Source organism: Bombina bombina, chromosome 10 (genome assembly GCF_027579735.1).
Source record: "Bombina bombina isolate aBomBom1 chromosome 10, aBomBom1.pri, whole genome shotgun sequence".
NCBI lineage: Eukaryota > Metazoa > Chordata > Amphibia > Anura > Bombinatoridae > Bombina > Bombina bombina.
In genome coordinates this window covers 184,903,696-184,925,602 of record NC_069508.1, presented here as the reverse complement: position 1 = coordinate 184,925,602, position 21,907 = coordinate 184,903,696, and the positions used below count along the sequence as shown (strand labels likewise).

At 37.1% G+C, this 21,907-nt stretch overlaps 1 protein-coding gene across 1 annotated transcript in view; it reads right to left on the bottom strand.

The window, feature by feature from the left end:
- The window catches only part of LOC128641431 (G-protein coupled receptor 54-like), a 74,934-nt gene that overhangs the window by 4,219 nt on the left and 48,808 nt on the right, over positions 1-21,907 (bottom strand). Inside the window, exon 4 of the mRNA XM_053694065.1 lies at positions 16,758-16,996. Coding sequence (XP_053550040.1) covers positions 16,758-16,996 — 239 coding nt within the window. The remainder of the gene's footprint in view (positions 1-16,757; positions 16,997-21,907) is intronic.

Below are 21,907 nucleotides of genomic sequence, written 5' to 3'. Positions count from 1 at the left end.
CAGTGTTTCTGTCTAGCTGTCAGTAGTAACACATACAGATCAGTATTTCTGTCTAGCTGTCAGTAGTAACACATACAGATCAGTGTTTGTCTCTAGCTGTCAGTAGTAACACATACAGATCAGTGTTTGTCTCTAGTTGTCAGTAGTAACACATACAGATCAGTGTTTGTCTCTAGCTGTCAGTAGTAACACATACAGATCAGTGTTTGTCTCTAGTTGTCAGTAGTAACACATACAGATCAGTGTTTGTCTCTAGCTGTCAGTAGTAACACATACAGATCAGTGTTTGTCTCTAGCTGTCAGTAGTAACACATACAGATATCAGTGTCTCTCTCTAGTTGTCAGTAGTGACACACACAGATCAGTGTTTGTCTCTAGCTGTCAGTAGTAACACATACAGATCAGTGTTTCTCTCTAGCTGTCAGTAGTAACACATACAGATCAGTGTTTGTCTCTAGCTGTCAGTAGTAACACATACAGATCAGTGTTTGTGTCTAGTTGTCATTAGTAACACATACAGATCAGTGTTTGTCTCTAGCTGTCAGTAGTAACACATACAGATATCAGTGTCTCTCTCTAGTTGTCAGTAGTGACACATACAGATCAGTGTTTGTCTCTAGCTGTCAGTAGTAACACATACAGATCAGTGTTTCTCTCTAGCTGTCAGTAGTAACACATACAGATCAGTGTTTCTTTTTAGCTGTCAGTAGTAACACATACAGATCAGTGTTTGTCTCTAGCTGTCAGTAGTAACACATACAGATCAGTGTTTCTCTCTAGTTGTCAGTAACACATACAGATCAGTGTTTCTCTCTAGCTGTCAGTAGTAACACATACAGATATCAGTGACACGTGTCTCTCTCTAGTTGTGTCAGTAATAACACATACAGATCAGTGTTTGTCTCTAGCTATCAGTAGTAACACATACAGATCAGTGTTTGTGTCTAGCTGTCAGTAGTAACACATACAGATCAGTGTTTGTGTCTAGCTGTCAGTAGTAACACATACAGATCAGTGTTTCTGTCTAGCTGTCAGTAGTAACACATACAGATATCAGTGTTTGTCTCTAGCTGTCAGTAGTAACACATACAGATCAGTGTTTCTCTCTAGCTGTCAGTAGTAACACATAAAGATCAGTGTTTCTCTCTAGCTGTCAGTAGTAACACATACAGATCAGTGTTTGTCTCTAGTTGTCAGTAACACATACAGATCAGTGTTTCTCTCTAGCTGTCAGTAGTAACATACAGATCAGTGTTTGTCTCTAGCTGTCAGTAGTAACACATACAGATCAGTGTTTGTCTCTAGCTGTCAGTAGTAACACATACAGATCAGTGTTTCTCTCTAGCTGTCAGTAGTAACACATACAGATCAGTGTTTCTCTCTAGCTGTCAGTAGTAACACATACAGATCAGTGTTTCTCTCTAGCTGTCAGTAGTAACACATACAGATCAGTGTTTCTGTCTAGCTGTCAGTAGTAACACATACAGATCAGTGTTTCTCTCTAGCTGTCAGTAGTAACACATACAGATCAGTGTTTCTCTCTAGCTGTCAGTAGTAACACATACAGATCAGTGTTTCTGTCTAGCTGTCAGTAGTAACACATACAGATCAGTATTTCTGTCTAGCTGTCAGTAGTAACACATACAGATCAGTGTTTGTCTCTAGCTGTCAGTAGTAACACATACAGATCAGTGTTTGTCTCTAGTTGTCAGTAGTAACACATACAGATCAGTGTTTGTCTCTAGCTGTCAGTAGTAACACATACAGATCAGTGTTTGTCTCTAGTTGTCAGTAGTAACACATACAGATCAGTGTTTGTCTCTAGCTGTCAGTAGTAACACATACAGATCAGTGTTTGTCTCTAGCTGTCAGTAGTAACACATACAGATATCAGTGTCTCTCTCTAGTTGTCAGTAGTGACACACACAGATCAGTGTTTGTCTCTAGCTGTCAGTAGTAACACATACAGATCAGTGTTTCTCTCTAGCTGTCAGTAGTAACACATACAGATCAGTGTTTGTCTCTAGCTGTCAGTAGTAACACATACAGATCAGTGTTTGTGTCTAGTTGTCATTAGTAACACATACAGATCAGTGTTTGTCTCTAGCTGTCAGTAGTAACACATACAGATATCAGTGTCTCTCTCTAGTTGTCAGTAGTGACACATACAGATCAGTGTTTGTCTCTAGCTGTCAGTAGTAACACATACAGATCAGTGTTTCTCTCTAGCTGTCAGTAGTAACACATACAGATCAGTGTTTCTTTTTAGCTGTCAGTAGTAACACATACAGATCAGTGTTTGTCTCTAGCTGTCAGTAGTAACACATACAGATCAGTGTTTCTCTCTAGTTGTCAGTAACACATACAGATCAGTGTTTCTCTCTAGCTGTCAGTAGTAACACATACAGATATCAGTGACACGTGTCTCTCTCTAGTTGTGTCAGTAATAACACATACAGATCAGTGTTTGTCTCTAGCTATCAGTAGTAACACATACAGATCAGTGTTTGTGTCTAGCTGTCAGTAGTAACACATACAGATCAGTGTTTGTGTCTAGCTGTCAGTAGTAACACATACAGATCAGTGTTTCTGTCTAGCTGTCAGTAGTAACACATACAGATATCAGTGTTTGTCTCTAGCTGTCAGTAGTAACACATACAGATCAGTGTTTCTCTCTAGCTGTCAGTAGTAACACATAAAGATCAGTGTTTCTCTCTAGCTGTCAGTAGTAACACATACAGATCAGTGTTTGTCTCTAGTTGTCAGTAACACATACAGATCAGTGTTTCTCTCTAGCTGTCAGTAGTAACATACAGATCAGTGTTTGTCTCTAGCTGTCAGTAGTAACACATACAGATCAGTGTTTGTCTCTAGCTGTCAGTAGTAACACATACAGATCAGTGTTTCTCTCTAGCTGTCAGTAGTAACACATACAGATCAGTGTTTCTCTCTAGCTGTCAGTAGTAACATACAGATCAGTGTTTCTCTCTAGCTGTCAGTAGTAACATACAGATATCAGTGTCTCTCTCTAGTTGTCAGTAACACATACAGATCAGTGTTTGTCTCTAGCTGTCAGTAGTAACACATACAGATATCAGTGTCTCTCTCTAGTTGTCAGTAGTGACACATACAGATCAGTGTTTGTCTCTAGCTGTCAGTAGTAACACATACAGATATCAGTCTCTCTCTCTAGTTGTCAGTAGTGACACACACAGATCAGTGTTTGTCTCTAGCTGTCAGTAGTAACACATACAGATCAGTGTTTCTCTCTAGCTGTCAGTAGTAACACATACAGATCAGTGTTTGTCTCTAGCTGTCAGTAGTAACACATACAGATCAGTGTTTGTGTCTAGTTGTCATTAGTAACACATACAGATCAGTGTTTCTCTCTAGCTGTCAGTAGTAACACATACAGATCAGTGTTTGTCTCTAGCTGTCAGTAGTGACACATACAGATCAGTGTTTGTCTCTAGCTGTCAGTAGTAACACATACAGATATCAGTGTCTCTAGTTGTCAGTAGTGACACATACAGATCAGTGTTTCTTTCTAGCTGTCAGTAGTAACACATACAGATCAGTGTTTCTCTCTAGCTGTCAGTAGTAACACATACAGATCAGTGTTTCTTTCTAGCTGTCAGTAGTAACACATACAGATCAGTGTTTCTCTCTAGTTGTCAGTAACACATACAGATCAGTGTTTCTCTCTAGCTGTCAGTAGTAACACATACAGATATCAGTGACACTTGTCTCTCTCTAGTTGTGTCAGTAATAACACATACAGATCAGTGTTTGTCTCTAGCTATCAGTAGTAACACATACAGATCAGTGTTTCTCTCTAGCTGTCAGTAGTAACACATACAGATCAGTGTTTCTCTCTAGCTGTCAGTAGTAACACATACAGATCAGTGTTTGTCTCTAGCTGTCAGTAGTAACACATACAGATATCAGTGACACGTGTCTCTCTCTAGTTGTGTCAGTAATAACACATACAGATCAGTGTTTGTCTCTAGCTATCAGTAGCAACACATACAGATCAGTGTTTCTGTCTAGCTGTCAGTAGTAACACATACAGATCAGTGTTTCTCTCTAGCTGTCAGTAGTAACACATACAGATCAGTGTTTCTCTCTAGCTGTCAGTAGTAACACACACAGATCAGTGTTTGTCTCTAGCTGTCACTAGTAACACATACAGATCAGTGTTTGTCTCTAGTTGTCAGTAGTAACACATACAGATCAGAGTTTGTCTCTAGCTGTCAGCAGTAACACATACAGATATCAGTGTCTCTCTCTAGTTGTCAGTAGTAACACATACAGATCAGTGTTTCTCTCTAGCTGTCAGTAGTAACACATACAGATCAGTGTTTGTCTCTAGCTGTCAGTAGTAACACATACAGATCAGTGTTTGTCTCTATCTGTCAGTAGTAACACATACAGATCAGTGTTTGTCTCTAGCTGTCAGTAGTAACACATACAGATCAGTGTTTCTGTCTAGCTGTCAGTAGTAACACATACAGATATCAGTGTATCTCTCTAGTTGTCAGTAGTGACACATACAGATCAGTGTTTGTCTCTAGCTGTCAGAGTGTCAGTAGTAACACATACAGATCAGTGTTTGTCTCTAGCTGTCAGTAGTAACACATACAGATCAGTGTTTCTCTCTAGCTGTCAGTAGTAACACATACAGATCAGTGTTTGTCTCTAGCTGTCAGTCGTAACACATACAGATCAGTGTTTGTCTCTAGCTATCAGTAGTAACACATACAGATCAGTGTTTGTGTCTAGCTGTCAGTAGTAACACATACAGATCAGTGTTTCTCTCTAGCTGTCAGTAGTAACACATACAGATCAGTGTTTCTGTCTAGCTGTCAGTAGTAACACATACAGATATCAGTGTTTGTCTCTAGCTGTCAGTAGTAACACATACAGATCAGTGTTTCTCTCTAGCTGTCAGTAGTAACACATACAGATCAGTGTTTCTCTCTAGCTGTCAGTAGTAACATACAGATATCAGTGTCTCTCTCTAGTTGTCAGTAGTAACACATACAGATCAGAGTTTGTCTCTAGCTGTCAGCAGTAACACATACAGATATCAGTGTCTCTCTCTAATTGTCAGTAGTAACACATACAGATCAGTGTTTGTCTCTAGCTGTCAGTAGTAACACATACAGATCAGTGTTTGTCTCTATCTGTCAGTAGTAACACATACAGATCAGTGTTTCTCTCTAGCTGTCAGTAGTAACACATACAGATCAGTGTTTCTGTCTAGCTGTCAGTAGTAACACATACAGATCAGTGTATCTCTCTAGTTGTCAGTAGTGACACATACAGATCAGTGTTTGTCTCTAGCTGTCAGAGTGTCAGTAGTAACACATACAGATCAGTGTTTGTCTCTAGCTGTCAGTAGTAACACATACAGATTAGTGTTTCTCTCTAGCTGTCAGTAGTAACACATACAGATCAGTGTTTGTCTCTAGCTGTCAGTAGTAACACATACAGATCAGTGTTTGTCTCTATCTGTCATTAGTAGCACATACAGATCAGTGTTTCTCTCTAGCTGTCAATAGTAACACATACAGATCAGTGTTTCTGTCTAGCTGTCAGTAGTAACACATACAGATATCAGTGTATCTCTCTAGTTGTCAGTAGTGACACATACAGATCAGTGTTTGTCTCTAGCTGTCAGAGTGTCAGTAGTAACACATACAGATCAGTGTTTGTCTCTAGCTGTCAGTAGTAACACATACAGATCAGTGTTTGTCTCTAGCTGTCAGTAGTAACACATACAGATCAGTATTTGTCTCTAGCTGTCAGTAGTAACACATACAGATCAGTGTTTGTCTCTAGCTGTCAGTAGTAACACATACAGATCAGTGTTTGTCTCTAGCTGTCAGTAGTAACACATTCAGATCAGTGTTTGTGTCTAGTTGTCATTAGTAACACATACAGATCAGTGTTTGTGTCTAGTTGTCATTAGTAACACATACAGATCAGTGTTTGTGTCTAGCTGTCAGTAGTAACACATACAGATCAGTGTTTGTCTCTAGCTGTCAGTAGTAACACATACAGATCAGTGTTTGTCTCTAACTGTCAGTAGTAACACATACAGATCAGTGTTTGTCTCTAGCTGTCAGTAGTAACACATTCAGATCAGTGTTTGTGTCTAGTTGTCATTAGTAACACATACAGATCAGTGTTTGTGTCTAGCTGTCAGTAGTAACACATACAGATCAGTGTTTGTGTCTAGCTGTCAGTAGTAACGCATACAGATCAGTGTTTCTCTCTAGTTGTCAGTAGTAACACATAAAGATCAGTGTTTCTCTCTAGTTGTCAGTAGTAACACTTACAGATCAGTGTTTCTCTCTAGCTGTCAGTAGTAACACATACAGATCAGTGTTTCCCTCTAGCTGTCAGTAGTAACATACAGATCAGTGTTTCCCTCTAGCTGTCAGTATTAACATACAGATCAGTGTTTACCTCTAGCTGTCAGTAGTAACATACAGATCAGTGTTTCCCTCTAGCTGTCAGTAGTAACATACAGATCAGTGTTTCCCTCTAGCTGTCAGTATTAACATACAGATCAGTGTTTGCGTTTAGCTGTCAGTAGTAACGCATACAGATCAGTGTTTCTCTCTAGCTGTCAGTAACACATACAGATCAGTGTTTGTCTCTAGCTGTCAGTAGTGACACATACAGATCAGTGTTTACCTCTAGCTGTCAGTAGTAACATACAGATCAGTGTTTCCCTCTAGCTGTCAGTAGTAACATACAGATCAGTGTTTGTCTCTAGCTGTCAGTAGTGACACATACAGATCAGTGTTTACCTCTAGCTGTCAGTAGTAACATACAGATCAGTGTTTCCCTCTAGCTGTCAGTAGTAACATACAGATCAGTGTTTGTCTCTAGCTGTCAGTATTAACATACAGATCAGTGTTTGCGTTTAGCTGTCAGTAGTAACATACAGATCAGTGTTTCCCTCTAGCTGTCAGTAGTAACATACAGATCAGTGTTTCCCTCTAGCTGTCAGTAGTAACATACAGATCAGTGTTTCCCTCTAGCTGTCAGTATTAACATACAGATCAGTGTTTGCGTTTAGCTGTCAGTAGTAACATACAGATCAGTGTTTACCTCTAGCTGTCAGTATTAACATACAGATCAGTGTTTGGGGGATAGTTATCAACGTGTCAACTTTCCTGCCTTCGCTGGCCCAATACGCCCGCCTAAGCTCGCCTACCATCGCCGCCGTGGACCTGAAAAAATTCGCCTAAGTTATCAATAAATCTGTCAAAAAGCCGCGCACCAAGTACGGGGCGATGAGCAGCGGACTGTGAGAGTTATCACTCAGCCGATCTCGCTGCTCTTCGGCTTTTTTACAGCTTTATTGCTAGCCTGTCACTAAGCACCCACACTAACTACACTGTTCTACCCCCTATACTGGCACCCCCGGAGCCCCCCGCAACTCAATAAAGTTACTAACCCCTAAACCGCCGCTCCTAGACCCCGCTGCAACTCTTATAAATGTATTAACCCCTAAACTGCCGCTCCTAGACCCCGCCGCAACTCTTATAAATGTATTAACCCCTAAACCGCCGCTCCCGGAAACCGCCGCAACCTACATTATACCTAGTAACCCCTATCCTGCCCCCCCATACCGCCGCCCTCTATAATAAAGTTATTAACCCCTATCCTGCTGATCCCGCACCTCGCCGCAACTAAATAAATAGTTTAACCCCTAAACTGCCGCTCCCAGACCCTGCCGCAACTTATATTAAATTTATTAACCCCTAATCTGCCCCCCCTACACCGTCGCCACCTATAATACATTTATTAACCCCTATCCTGCCCCCCACTACACCGCCGCCACTGTAATAAACTTATTAACCCCTAAACCTAAGTCTAACACTAACCCTAACACCCCCTAACTTAAATATTAATTAAATAAATCTAAATAATATTTCTATTATTAACTAAATTAATCATATTTAAAACGAAATACTTACCTTTAAAATAAACCCTAATATAGCTACAATATAAATAATAATTATATTGTAGCTATCTTAGGATTTATTTTTATTTTATAGGTAACTTTCAATTTATTTTAACTAGGTACAATAGCTATTACATAGTTATTAACTATTTAATAGCTACCTAGCTAAAATAAAGAGAAATTTACCTGTAAAATAAAAACTAACCTAAGTTACAATTACACCTAACACTACACTATACTTAAATAAATTATTCCTATTTAAAACTAAATACTTACCTGTAAAATAAACCCTAAGATAGCTACAATGTAATTATTATTATTTTATTATTTATTTTTATTTTACAGGTAACTTTGTATTTATTTTAGCTAGGTAGAATAGTTATTAAATAGTTATTAACTATTTAATAACTACCTAGCTAAAAGAAATACAAAATTACCTGTAAAATAAATCCTATCCTAAATTACAATTAAACCTAACACTACACTATCATTAAATTAATTAAATAAATTAAATACAAATAACTACAATTAAATACAATTACATAAACTAACTAAAGTACAAAAAATAAAAAAAGCTAAGTTACAAAAAATAAAAAAATAGGTTACAAACATTTAAAAAATATTACAACAATTTTAAGCTAATTACACCGATACTAAGCCCCCTAATAAAATAACAAAGCCCCCCAAAATAAAAAAATTCCCTACCCTATTCTACATTAAAAAAGTTCAAAGCTCTTTTACCTTACCAGCCCTTAAAAGGGCCTTTTGTGGGGCATGCCCCAAAGAAAACTGCTCTTTTGCCTGTAAAAGAAAAATACAACCCCCCCAACATTAAAACCCACCACCCACATACCCCTAATCTAACCCAAACCCCCCTTAAAATAACCTAACACTAATCCCCTGAAGATCATCCTACCTTGAGTCGTCTTCACTCAGCCGAGCAGCGATGGAACCGAAGAGGAGATCCGGAGCGGCAGAAGTGATCCTCCAAGGGGCGCTGAAGAAATCTTCCATCCGATGAAGTGATCCTCCAGTCAGCGCTGAAGAAGTCTTCCATCCGGGTGATGTCATCTTCCTAGCCGTGCTGAAGAAGTCTTCTATCCGGGCGATGTCATCTTCCAAGCGGGGTCTTCAATCTTCAATCTTCATCCCGCCGACGCGGAACATCCTTCTTTCCCGATGGACTACTGACGAATGAAGGCTCCTTTAAGGGATGTCATCCAAGATGGCGTCCCTTCAATTCCGATTGGCTGATAGGATTCAGCCAATCGGAATTAAGGTAGGAAAAATCTGATTGGCTGATTGAATCAGCCAATCAGATTGAGCTCGTAATCTATTGGCTGATCGGATCAGCCAATAGAATGCGAGCTCAATCTGATTGGCTGATTGGATCAGCCAATCGGATTGAACTTCAATCTGATTGGCTGATTCAATCAGCCAATCAGATTTTTCCTACCTTAATTCCGATTGGCTGATAGAATCCTATCAGCCAATCGGAATTGAAGGGACGCCATCTTGGATGACGTCCCTTAAAGGAGCCTTCATTCGTCGGTAGTCCGTCGGGAAAGAAGGATGTTCCGCGTCGGCGGGATGAAGATTGAAGACCCCGCTTGGAAGATGACATTGCCCGGATAGAAGACTTCTTCAGCGCCGCTTGGAAGATGACATCGCCCGGATGGAAGACTTCTTCAGCGCCGACTGGAGGATCACTTCATCGGATGGAAGATTTCTTCAGTGCCCCTTGGAGGATCACTTCTGCCGCTCCGGATCTCCTCTTCAGTTCCATTGGTGGCTCGGCTGAGTGAAGACGACTCAAGGTAGGATGATCTTCAGGGGATTAGTGTTAGGTTATTTTAAGGGGGGTTTGGGTTAGATTAGGGGTATGTGGGTGGTGGGTTTTAATGTTGGGGGGGTTGTATTTTTCTTTTACAGGCAAAAGAGCAGTATTCTTTGGGGCATGCCCCACAAAAGGCCCTTTTAAGGGCTGGTAAGGTAAAAGAGCTTTGAACTTTTTTAATGTAGAATAGGGTAGGGAATTTTTTTATTTTGGGGGGCTTTGTTATTTTATTAGGGGGCTTAGATTAGGTGTAATTAGCTTAAAATTGTTGTAATATTTTTTAAATGTTTGTACCCTATTTTTTTATTTTTTGTAACTTAGCTTTTTTTATTTTTTGTACTTTAGTTAGTTTATGTAATTGTATTTAATTGTAGTTATTTGTATTTAATTTATTTAATGATAGTGTAGTGTTAGGTTTAATTGTATAATAGCTATTCTAACTAGCTAAAATAAATACAAAGTTACCTGTAAAATAAAAATAAATCCTAAAATAGCTACAATGTAATTATTAATTACATTGTAGCTATCTTACGGCTAGATTTAGAGTTTTGTCGGTAACGACCCGCGTATCTAACGCTGGCTTTTTTCTGGCCGCACCTTTAAAATAACTCTGGTATTGAGAGTCCACAGAATGGCTGCGTTAGGCTCCAAAAAAGGAGCGTAGAGCATATTTAACGCAGCTTCAACACTCGATACCAGAGTTGCTTACGGACGCGGCCAGCCTCAAAAACGTGCTTGTGCACGATTCCCCCATAGGAAACAATGGGGCTGTTTGAGCTGAAAAAAAAACTAACACCTGCAAAAAAGCTGCGTTCAGCTCCTAACGCAGCCCCATTGTTTGCTATGGGGAAACACTTCCTACGTCTGCACCTAACACTCTAACATGTACCCCGAGTCTAAACACCCCTAACCTTACACTTATTAACCCCTATTCTGACGCCCCCGCTATCGCTGACCCCTGTATATTATTTTTAACCCCTAATCTGCCGCTCCGTAAACCGCCGCTACTTACATTATCCCTATGTACCCCTAATCTGCTGCCCCTAACACCGCCGACCCCTATATTATATTTATTAACCCCTAATGTGCCCCCCACAACGTCGCCTCCACCTGCCTACACTTATTAACCCCTAATCTGCCGAGCGGACCGCACCGCTATTATAATAAAGTTATTAACCCCTAATCCGCCTCACTAACCCTATAATAAATAGTATTAACCCCTAATCTGCCCTCCCTAACATCGCCGACACCTAACTTCAATTATTAACCCCTAATCTGCCGACTGGAGCTCACCGCTATTCTAATAAATGTATTAACCCCTAAAGCTAAGTCTAACCCTAACACTAACACCCCCCTAAATTAAATATAATTTTAATCTAACGAAATTAATTAACTCTTCTTAAATAAATTATTCCTATGTAAAGCTAAATACTTACCTGTAAAATAAATCCTAATATAGCTACAATATAAATTATAATTATATTATAGCTATTTTAGGATTAATATTTATTTTACAGGTAACTTTGTATTTATTTTAACCAGGTACAATAGCTATTAAATAGTTAAGAACTATTTAATAGCTAAAATAGTTAAAATAATTACAAATTTACCTTTAAAATAAATCCTAACCTAAGTTACAATTAAACCTAACACTACACTATCAATAAATAAATTAAATAAAATACCTATAATTATCTACAATTAAACCTAACACTACACTATCAATAAATAAATTAAATACAATTCCTACAAATAAATACAATGAAATAAACTAACTAAAGTACAAAAAATAAAAAAGAACTAAGTTACAAAAAATAATAAAATATTTACAAACATTAGAAATATATTACAACAATTTTAAACTAATTACACCTACTCTAAGCCCCCTAATAAAATAACAAAGCCCCCCAAAATAAAAAAATGCCCTACCCTATTCTAAATTACTAAAGTTCAAAGCTCTTTTACCTTACCAGCCCTGAACAGGGCCCTTTGCGGGGCATGCCCCAAGAAGTTCAGCTCTTTTGCCTGTAAAAAAAAACATACAATACCCCCCCCAACATTACAACCCACCAGCCACATACATACCCCTAATCTAACCCAAACCCCCCTTAAATAAACCTAACACTAAGCCCCTGAAGATCTCCCTACCATGAGTCGTCTTCACCCAGCCGAGCCAAATTCTTCATCCAATCGGAGCAAGAAGAGGTCCTCCATCCGGTAGAAGTCTTCATCCAAGCGGGGCCGAAGAGGTCTTCCATCCGATTGAAGTCTTCATCCAAGAGGCATCTTCTATCGGCATCCATCCGGAGCGGAGCGGCAGCATCCTGAAGACCTCCGACGCGGAACATCCATCCTGGCCGACGACTGAACGACGAATGACGGTTCCTTTAAATGACGTCATCCAAGATGGCGTCCCTCGAATTCCGATTGGCTGATAGGATTCTATCAGCCAATCGGAATTAAGGTAGGAATATTCTGATTGGCTGATGGAATCAGCCAATCAGAATCAAGTTCAATCCGATTGGCTGATCCAATCAGCCAATTAGATTGAGCTCGCATTCTATTGGCTGTTCCGATCAGCCAATAGAATGCGAGCTCAATCTGATTGGCTGATTGGATCAGCCAATCGGATTGAACTTGATTCTGATTGGCTGATCATCATCCAATCAGAATATTCCTACCTTAATTCCGATTGGCTGATAGAATCCTATCAGCCAATCGGAATTCGAGGGACGCCATCTTGGATGACGTCATTTAAAGGAACCGTCATTCTTCAGGATGCTGCAGCTCCGCTCCGGATGGATGCCGATAGAAGATGCCTCTTGGATGAAGACTTCAATCGGATGGAAGACCTCTTCTGCCCCGCTTGGATGAAGACTTCTACCGGATGGAGGACCTCTTCTTGCTCCGCTTGGATGAAGAATTTGGCTCGGCTGGGTGAAGACGACTCAAGGTAGGGAGATCTTCAGGGGCTTAGTGTTAGGTTTATTTAAGGGGGGTTTGGGTTAGATTAGGGGTATGTGGGTGGTGGGTTGTACTGTTGGGGGGGGGGTATTGTATGTTTTGTTTTACAGGCAAAAGAGCTGAACTTCTTGGGGCATGCCCCGCAAAGGGCCCTGTTCAGGGCTGGTAAGGTAAAAGAGCTTTGAACTTAGTAATTTAGAATAGGGTAGGGCATTTTTTTATTTTGGGGGGCTTTGTTATTTTATTAGGGGGCTTAGAGTAGGTGTAATTAGTTTAAAATTGTTGTAATATTTTTCTTATGTTTGTAAATATTTTTTTATTTTTTGTAACTTAGTTCTTTTTTATTTTTTGTACTTTAGTTAGTTTATTTCATTGTAGTTATTTGTAGGTATTGTATTTAATTAATTTATTGATAGTGTAGGGTTAGGTTTAATTGTAGGTAATTGTAGGTAATTTATTTAATTAATTTATTGATAGTGTAGTGTTAGGTTTAATTGTAACTTAGGTTAGGATTTATTTTACAGGTAATTTTGTAATTATTTTAACTAGGTAGCTATTAAATAGTTCTTAACTATTTAATAGCTATTGTACCTGGTTAAAATAAATACAAAGTTACCTGTAAAATAAATATAAATCCTAAAATAGCTATAATATAATTATAATTTATATTGTAGCTATATTAGGATTTATTTTACAGGTAAGTATTTAGCTTTAAATAGGAATAATTTATTTAATAAGAGTTAATTAATTTCGTTAGATTTAAATTATATTTAACTTAGGGGGGTGTTAGTGTTAGGGTTAGACTTAGCTTTAGGGGTTAATACATTTATTAGAATAGCGGTGAGCTCCGGTCGGCAGATTAGGGGTTAATGTTTGAAGTTAGGTGTCGGCGATGTTAGGGAGGGCAGATTAGGGGTTAATACTATTTATTATAGGGTTAGTGAGGCGGATTAGGGGTTAATAACTTTATTATAATAGCGGTGCGGTCCGTTCGGCAGATTAGGGGTTAATAAGTGTAGGCAGGTGGAGGCGACGTTGAGGGCGGCAGATTAGGGGTTAATAAATATAATATAGGGGTCGGTGGTGTTAGGGGCAGCAGATTAGGGGTACATAGCTATAATGTAGGTGGCGGCGCTTTGCGGTCGGCAGATTAGGGGTTAATAGGTGTAGGTAGCTGGCGGCGACATTGTGGGGGGCAGGTTAGGCGTTAATAAATATAATACAGGGGTCGGCGGTGTTAGGGGCAGCAGATTAGGGGTACATAAGTATAACGTAGGTGGCGGTCGGCAGATTAGGGGTTAAAAAAAATTATTTGAGTGGCGGCGATGTGGGGGGACCTCGGTTTAGGGGTACATAGGTAGTTTATGGGTGTTAGTGTACTTTAGAGTACAGTAGTTAAGAGCTTTATGAACCGGCGTTAGCCCAGAAAGCTCTTAACTACTGACTTTTTTCTGCGGCTGGAGTTTTGTCGTTAGATTTCTAACGCTCACTTCAGACACGACTCTAAATACCGGAGTTAGAAAGATCCCATTGAAAAGATAGGATACGCAATTGACGTAAGGGGATCTGCGGTATGGAAAAGTCGCGGCTGAAAAGTGAGCGTTAGACCCTTTTTTGAGTGACTCCAAATACCGGCGGTAGCCTAAAACCAGCGTTAGGAGCCTCTAACGCTGGTTTTCACGGCTACCGCCAAACTCCAAATCTAGGCCTTAGGGTTTATTTTACAGGTAAGTATTTAGTTTTAAATAGGAATCATTTATTTAAGTATAGTGTAGTGTTAGGTGTAATTGTAACTTAGGTTAGTTTTTATTTTACAGGTAAATTTCTCTTTATTTTAGCTAGGTAGCTATTAAATAGTTAATAACTATTTAATAGCTATTGTACCTAGTTAAAATAAATTGAAAGTTACCTATAAAATAAAAATAAATCCTAAGATAGCTACAATATAATTATTATTTATATTGTAGCCATATTAGGGTTTATTTTAAAGGTAAGTATTTAGTTTTAAATAGGATTCATTTAGTTAATAATAGAAATATTATTTAGATTTATTTAATTAATATTTAAGTTAGGGGGTGTTAGGGTTAGTGTTAGACTTAGGTTTAGGGGTTAATAAATTTATTACAGTGGCGGCGGTGTAGTGGGGGGCAGGATAGGGGTTAATAAATGTATTATAGGTGGCGACGGTGTAGGGGGTGCAGATTAGGGGTTAATAAATTTAATATAGGTTGCGGCAGGGTCCGGGAGCGGTGGTTTAGGGGTTAAACTATTTATTTAGTTGCGGCGAGGTGCGGGATCAGCAGGATAGGAGTTAATAACTTTATTATAGAGGGCGGCGGTATAGGGGGGGGCATGATAGGGGTTACTAGGTATAATGTAGGTTGCGGCGGTGTCCGGGAGCGGCGGTTTAGGGGTTAATACATTTATTATAGTTGCAACGGGGTCAGGGAGCGGCAGTTTAGGGGTTAATATGTATAGAGTAGCTTGCGGTGGGCTCCGGGAGCGGCGGTTTAGGGGTAATAACTTTATTTAGTTGCGGCGGTGTAGGGGGGGACAGCTTAGGGGTGTTTAGACTCGGGGTACATGTTAGGGTGTTAGGTGTAGACAGCTCCCATAGGAATCAATGGGATGTCTGGCAGCAGCGAACTTGTACTTTCGCTATGGTCAGACTCCCATTGATTCCTATGGGATCCGCCACCTCCAGGGCGGCGGATTGAAAACCAGGTACGCTGGGCCGGATAAGTGACAGACGTACCTGCTAGTTTTTTGATAACTACCAAAAGTAGTCAGATTGTGCCGCACTAGAAGCTTACGTCACAAAATTCTACTTTTGCCGGTCTCTAGCCTTTGATAACTAAGGTGAATCAGCCTCGCCACAAATACGCTGCGGAATTCCAGCATATTTGAGGTTGACGGCTTGATAACTACCCCCTTTTGCGTCTAGCTGTCAGTAGTAACATACATATCAGTGTTTCCCTCTAGCTGTCAGTAGTAACATACAGATCAGTGTTTACCTCTAGCTGTCAGTAGTAACATACAGATCAGTGTTTACCTCTAGCTGTCAGTAATAACATACAGATTAGTATTTCCCTCTAGCTGTCAGTAGTAACATACAGATCAGTGTTTCCCTCTAGCTGTCAGTAGTAACATACAGATCAGTGTTTACCTCTAGCTGTCAGTAATAACATACAGATTAGTGTTTCCCTCTAGCTGTCAGTAGTAACATACAGATCAGTGTTTCCCTCTAGTTGTCAGTAGTAACATACAGATCAGTGTTTACCTCTAGCTGTCAGTAATAACATACAGATTAGTATTTCCCTCTAGCTGTCAGTAGTAACATACAGATCAGTGTTTCCCTCTAGCTGTCAGTAGTAACACATACAGATCAGTGTTTCCCTCTAGCTGTCAGTAGTAACATACAGATCAGTGCTTCTCTCTAGCTGTCAGTAGTAACATACAGATCAGTGTTTCCCTCTCGTTGTCAGTAGTAACATACAGATCAGTGTTTCCCTCTAGTTGTCAGTAGTAACATACAGATCAGTGTTTCCCTCTCGTTGTCAGTAGTAACATACAGATCAGTGTTTCCTTCTAGTTGTCAGTAGTAACATACAGATCAGTGCTTTTCTCTAGCTGTCAGTAGTAACATACAGATCAGTGTTTCTCTCTAGCTGTCAGTAGTAACACATACAGATTAGTGTTTGTCTCTAGTTGTCAGTAACACATACAAATCAGTGTTTGTCTTTAGCTGTCAGTAGTAACACATACAGATCAGTGTTTTCCTCTTATAGCTGCCTCTAGCACATACCAAATCAGTACACAATAATATATACTCATAAAGTTAATGAAGGACCCAATATGTGGTATAGGTGAGATGATGATTTATCCTGTATTGGTCTCAAAAGTGAACATTATTTGGTGCTGTAGTTAGTATAGCTCTAGTTTACTCAAAAAAATATTATAAAACATCTGTACCTGATAATTGTTGTCCGTTGGTTCCACTACAGACTTTCCCACCCGTTTAAGCATCAATGAATAACACAGGCATATGGTCAGCAGTGGCAATAAGTATACAGCCAGAAACTGGTACAGAATACAAGCCTTCTTCAGGGCATCCGAAGGGAACTGCTCTATGCAGTATGTCCGTGGTCCGTACCAGTAACCCTTCTGAATTTTCTGGTATGGAATGATAGGAGTCGACAGAAGAAGGGATCCTGTAAGGAAAGTAGTGTGCATAAGTCAGACTGAAGTGAAAGTTCATATCAAATTTTTTTTTTAATAAAAAACGTTAACCTACCACTGCCTGCACCGATATCCTGTGAATGTGACATGACTACAGGGGTTAGTGTTTCTGTTATACCCATTGGTGTTTATGTGTGTGTGTATGTATGGTGTGTGTGTGTGTATGTATGTGACTGTGTGTGTATTTATGCATGTATGTGTGTTTGTGTATGTTTGTGGAACCAGCACAATGTAAAAAAAATAAAAAATATGTATTAAATTCACCTTTTTTTTGGAGGGGGAGGGGTGGTGGTGGGGGGGGGGCCCTTCTTAGATTCTTGCCCCTGGGCCATGTGGTTTCTAGTTACGTATGCCTGTGTATTTATGTATTATGTATGTGTGTGTATTTATGTATTATGTATGTATGTATGTGTATTTATGTATTATGTATGTATGTATGTGTATTTATGTATTATGTATGTATGTGTATTTCTGTATTATGTATGTGTGTGTATTTATGTATTATGTATGTATGTGTATTTCTGTATTATGTATGTGTGTGTATTAATGTATTATGTATGTGTGTGTATTAATGTATTATGTATGTATGTGTTTTTATGTATTATGTATGTGTGTGTATTAATGTATTATGTATGTGTGTGTATTAATGTATTATGTATGTATGTGTATTTATGTATTATGTATGTGTGTGTATTAATGTATTATGTATGTGTGTGTATTAATGTATTATGTATGTGTGTGTATTTATGTATTATCTATGTATGTATGTGTATTTATGTATTATGTATGTGTGTGTATTTATGTATTATGTATGTGTGTGTATTAATGTATTATGTATGTGTGTGTATTTATGTATTATGTATGTATGTGTATTTATGTATTATGTATGTGTGTGTATTTATGTATTATGTATGTGTGTGTATTAATGTATTATGTATGTGTGTGTATTTATGTATTATTTATGTATGTATGTGTATTTATGTATTATGTATGTATATGTATTTATGTATTATGTATGTGTGTGTATTAATGTATTATGTATGTGTGTGTATTAATGTATTATGTATGTATGTGTATTTATGTATTATGTATGTGTGTGTATTAATGTATTATGTATGTGTGTGTATTTATGTATTATGTATGTATGTGTATTTATGTATTATGTATGTGTGTGTATTAATGTATTATGTATGTGTGTGTATTTATGTATTATGTATGTGTGTGTATTTATGTATTATGTATGTATGTGTATTAATGTATTATGTATGTGTGTGTGTGTGTGTGTGTGTATATTTATGTATTATGTATGTATGTGCATTTATGTATTATGTATGTGTGTGTGTGTATTGTATATGTATGTGCATTTATGTATTATGTATGTATGTGTATTTATGTATTATGTATGTGTGTGTGTATTGTGTATGTATGTGCATTTATGTATTATGTATGTATGTGTATTTATGTATTGTGTATGCATGTGTATGTATGTATACATTTATACATTATGTATGTATATTTATGTATTATGTATGCATGTGTACTTATGTATTGTGTGTGTGTGTGTATGTATGTGTATATTTATGTATTATGTATGCATGTGTATTTATGTATTATGTATGTATGTATTATGTATGTGTGTGTGTTTGTGAATGTGTGTGTATTTATGTATTATGTATGTATGTGTATTTATAATTTTTTATGTATGTATTATGTATGTATGTATGTATGTATGTGTGTGTGTGTGTGTGTGTATGTTTATGTGTATTTATGATTTATGTATGCAAGTATTATGTGTTTGTGTATGTATGTATGTGTATTTATGTATTATGTATGTATGTGTATTTATGTATTATGTGTGTATGTGTATTTATGTATTATGTATGTGTATTTATGTATTGTGTGTGTTTATGTATGTATTATGTATATTTATACATTATGTATGTATATTTATGTATTATGTATGCATGTGTATTTATGTATTATGTATCTGTGTATTTATGTATTATGTATGTATGTGTATTTATGTATTATGCATGTGTGTGTGTATTGTGTATGTATGTGTATTTATGTATTATGTATGCATGTGTATTTATGTATTGTGTATGCATGTGTATGTATGTATATATTTATACATTATGTACTGTATGTATATTTATGTATTATGTATGCATGTGTATTTATGTATTATGTATATATGTGTATGTATGTATTATGTATGTGTGTGTGTTTGTGAATGTGTGTGTATTTATGTATTATGTATGTATGTGTATTTATAATTTATGTACAGTATGTATGTATTATGTATGTATGCATATGTATGTTTATGTATATTTATGATTTATGCATGTATTATGTGTGTGTGTGCATGTATGTATGTGTATTTATGTATTATGTATGTGTATTTATGTATTATTTATGTATTTATGTATTATGTGTGTGTATGTGTATTTATGTATTATGAATGTATGTGTATTTATGTATTGTGTGTGTGTTTATGTATGTATCATGTATGTATATGTGTGTGTGTATGTATGTGTATTTATGTATTATGTATGTGTATGTATGTGTGTATGTGTATTTATGTATATATGTATGTATTTGTATGTGTATATGTATGTATATATGTATGTATATGTTTATATGTGTGTATGCATGTGTATATGTTTGCATGTGTATATATCTTTGTATGAGTATATATGTGTCTGTATGTGTGTATATGTTTGTATGTATATATATATATATATATATATATATATATGCTGTGCGGATTACTTACCTCATATGAATGAGGTTTGTTCTTGTAAGTTTGTATTTCTGCTATACCCATTTCTACCAGTGGGGTGTTTATTCTATTTTGAACATACTTATATATGTACCTCATGTTTGCATGTTGATATATTTTTGTATACCCCTTCACAAGTGTTTGGGGAAAGTATTTTCATTTACTTGTTTGAGATCCAATTTTAAAATGTATAAATTGTTGTTGTACTCATAATATTACACACTGTATAACCAGCACTATTTGATCCCTTTGCATGTCCTCTTGTTCATCTATCTATCTATCTATCTATCTATCTATCTATCTATCTATCTATCTATCTATCTATCTATCTATCTCTCTCTCTATATATATATATTAAATGTCAAGCAGTGACTGCACTCACTGGATTTAGATAAAACAGTTCTTATTTATAAAGTGGTAACGTTTTGGGGTTCACAGACCACTTCCTCAGACCAGACAATGTGCAAATGGTAACAGTGTAACTTAAAGTGTCAGTAAACCTAAAAATAATGTTATATAATTTATATAACATTATTTTAGTGCTATAGTTATAAAAGCCTTTTTACCCTTTTAATATTTTAAATATATGGCGCTTTTACAGACCCGCTCTCTGCTGAGCGGGTCTGTTTTTTTTTACTCAGCGCATCGGGCCAGCTGTATAGTCACAGCCCGGCCCGACCGCACCATAACATTAAGTGAAGCTCGCTCCTGCTGTCAGACTTAGTCTTAGTCTCTGCACTTAGTCTTATGGCGCGGTCGGGCCGGGCTGTGACTATACAGCTGGCCCGATGCGCTGAGTAAAAAAAACAGACCCGCTCAGCAGAGAGCGGGTCTGTAAAAGCGCCATATTTTTAAAATATTAAAAGGGAAAAAAGGCTTTTATAACTATAGCACTAAAATAATGTTATATAATTCTGCACTATGTGCAGAATTATATAACATTATTTTTTAGGTTTACTGTCCCTTTAAATATGCTAAGCCCCACCCATCAATCAGTTCAAAAAATTGTGCCAAAATTGTGTTGCCACGGCAACTCCACAGTTACCTGGTTACAAATCTAAACAAACATAAAATTACAATTAACAGTGAATTTCCAGAACATAAATGTGCTCAATGCAAATATATACCGTGTATAGATACCATTCAACTTATTATAATTCATCATCAACATCAGCAGAAGTTTCTATAGTCTATAGTTTGTATGGTATGTCTGCAGGTAATATCACACTTATTTACAATATAAATCAGACATAAAATTATTCAACAGTACGAGCAGAAATACAAAACTTGCAACACAAGCTTCTCATATACTTATTCAGTCATAGATCTATATCAAATGTGCTGTATCGGTATTCACTAAAGCAACATATTTACAATAGTTCAAAAAACATTCTCATTTATGTTCAAAATCGGTATTCGTTAAATCACAAAACATTCAGAAAAGCCAGTTTCAGAGTAAATGCAGTCAAATCGTTAACCTTGCTTAGAAGTGTTTTAATCTTACTTGTATTTTGTTATTGTTCTGTAATTGTGTGTTCACATTTCAATGAGCATGTAAGTCATAGCTATCCACTGCTAAGCAGCAAACAGGCCAATTTGCAACGGTATATGTTTGAATGTGTATGTATGTTTGCATGTGTATGTATGTGTATGTGTATAAGTGTGTATGTATGTGTGTGTGTATATATATATATATGTGTATATATGTGTATGAATGTATGTATGTGTATATATGTATGTATGTGTATATATGTGTATGTGTATATGTGTGTGTATGTATGTATGTGTATATGTGTGTGTATGTATGTATGTGTATGTGTATATGTGTGTATGAATGTATGTATGTGTATATATGTGTATGTATGTGTATTGGTATATATGTGTATGTATGTGTATATATGTATGTATGTGTATATATGTGTATGTATGTGTATATATGTATGTATGTATGTGTATATATGTATGTATGTGTATATATGTGTATGTATGTGTATATATGTATGTATGTGTATATATGTGTATGTATGTGTATATATGTGTATGTATGTGTATATATGTATGTATGTGTATATATGTGTATGTATGTGTATATATATGTATG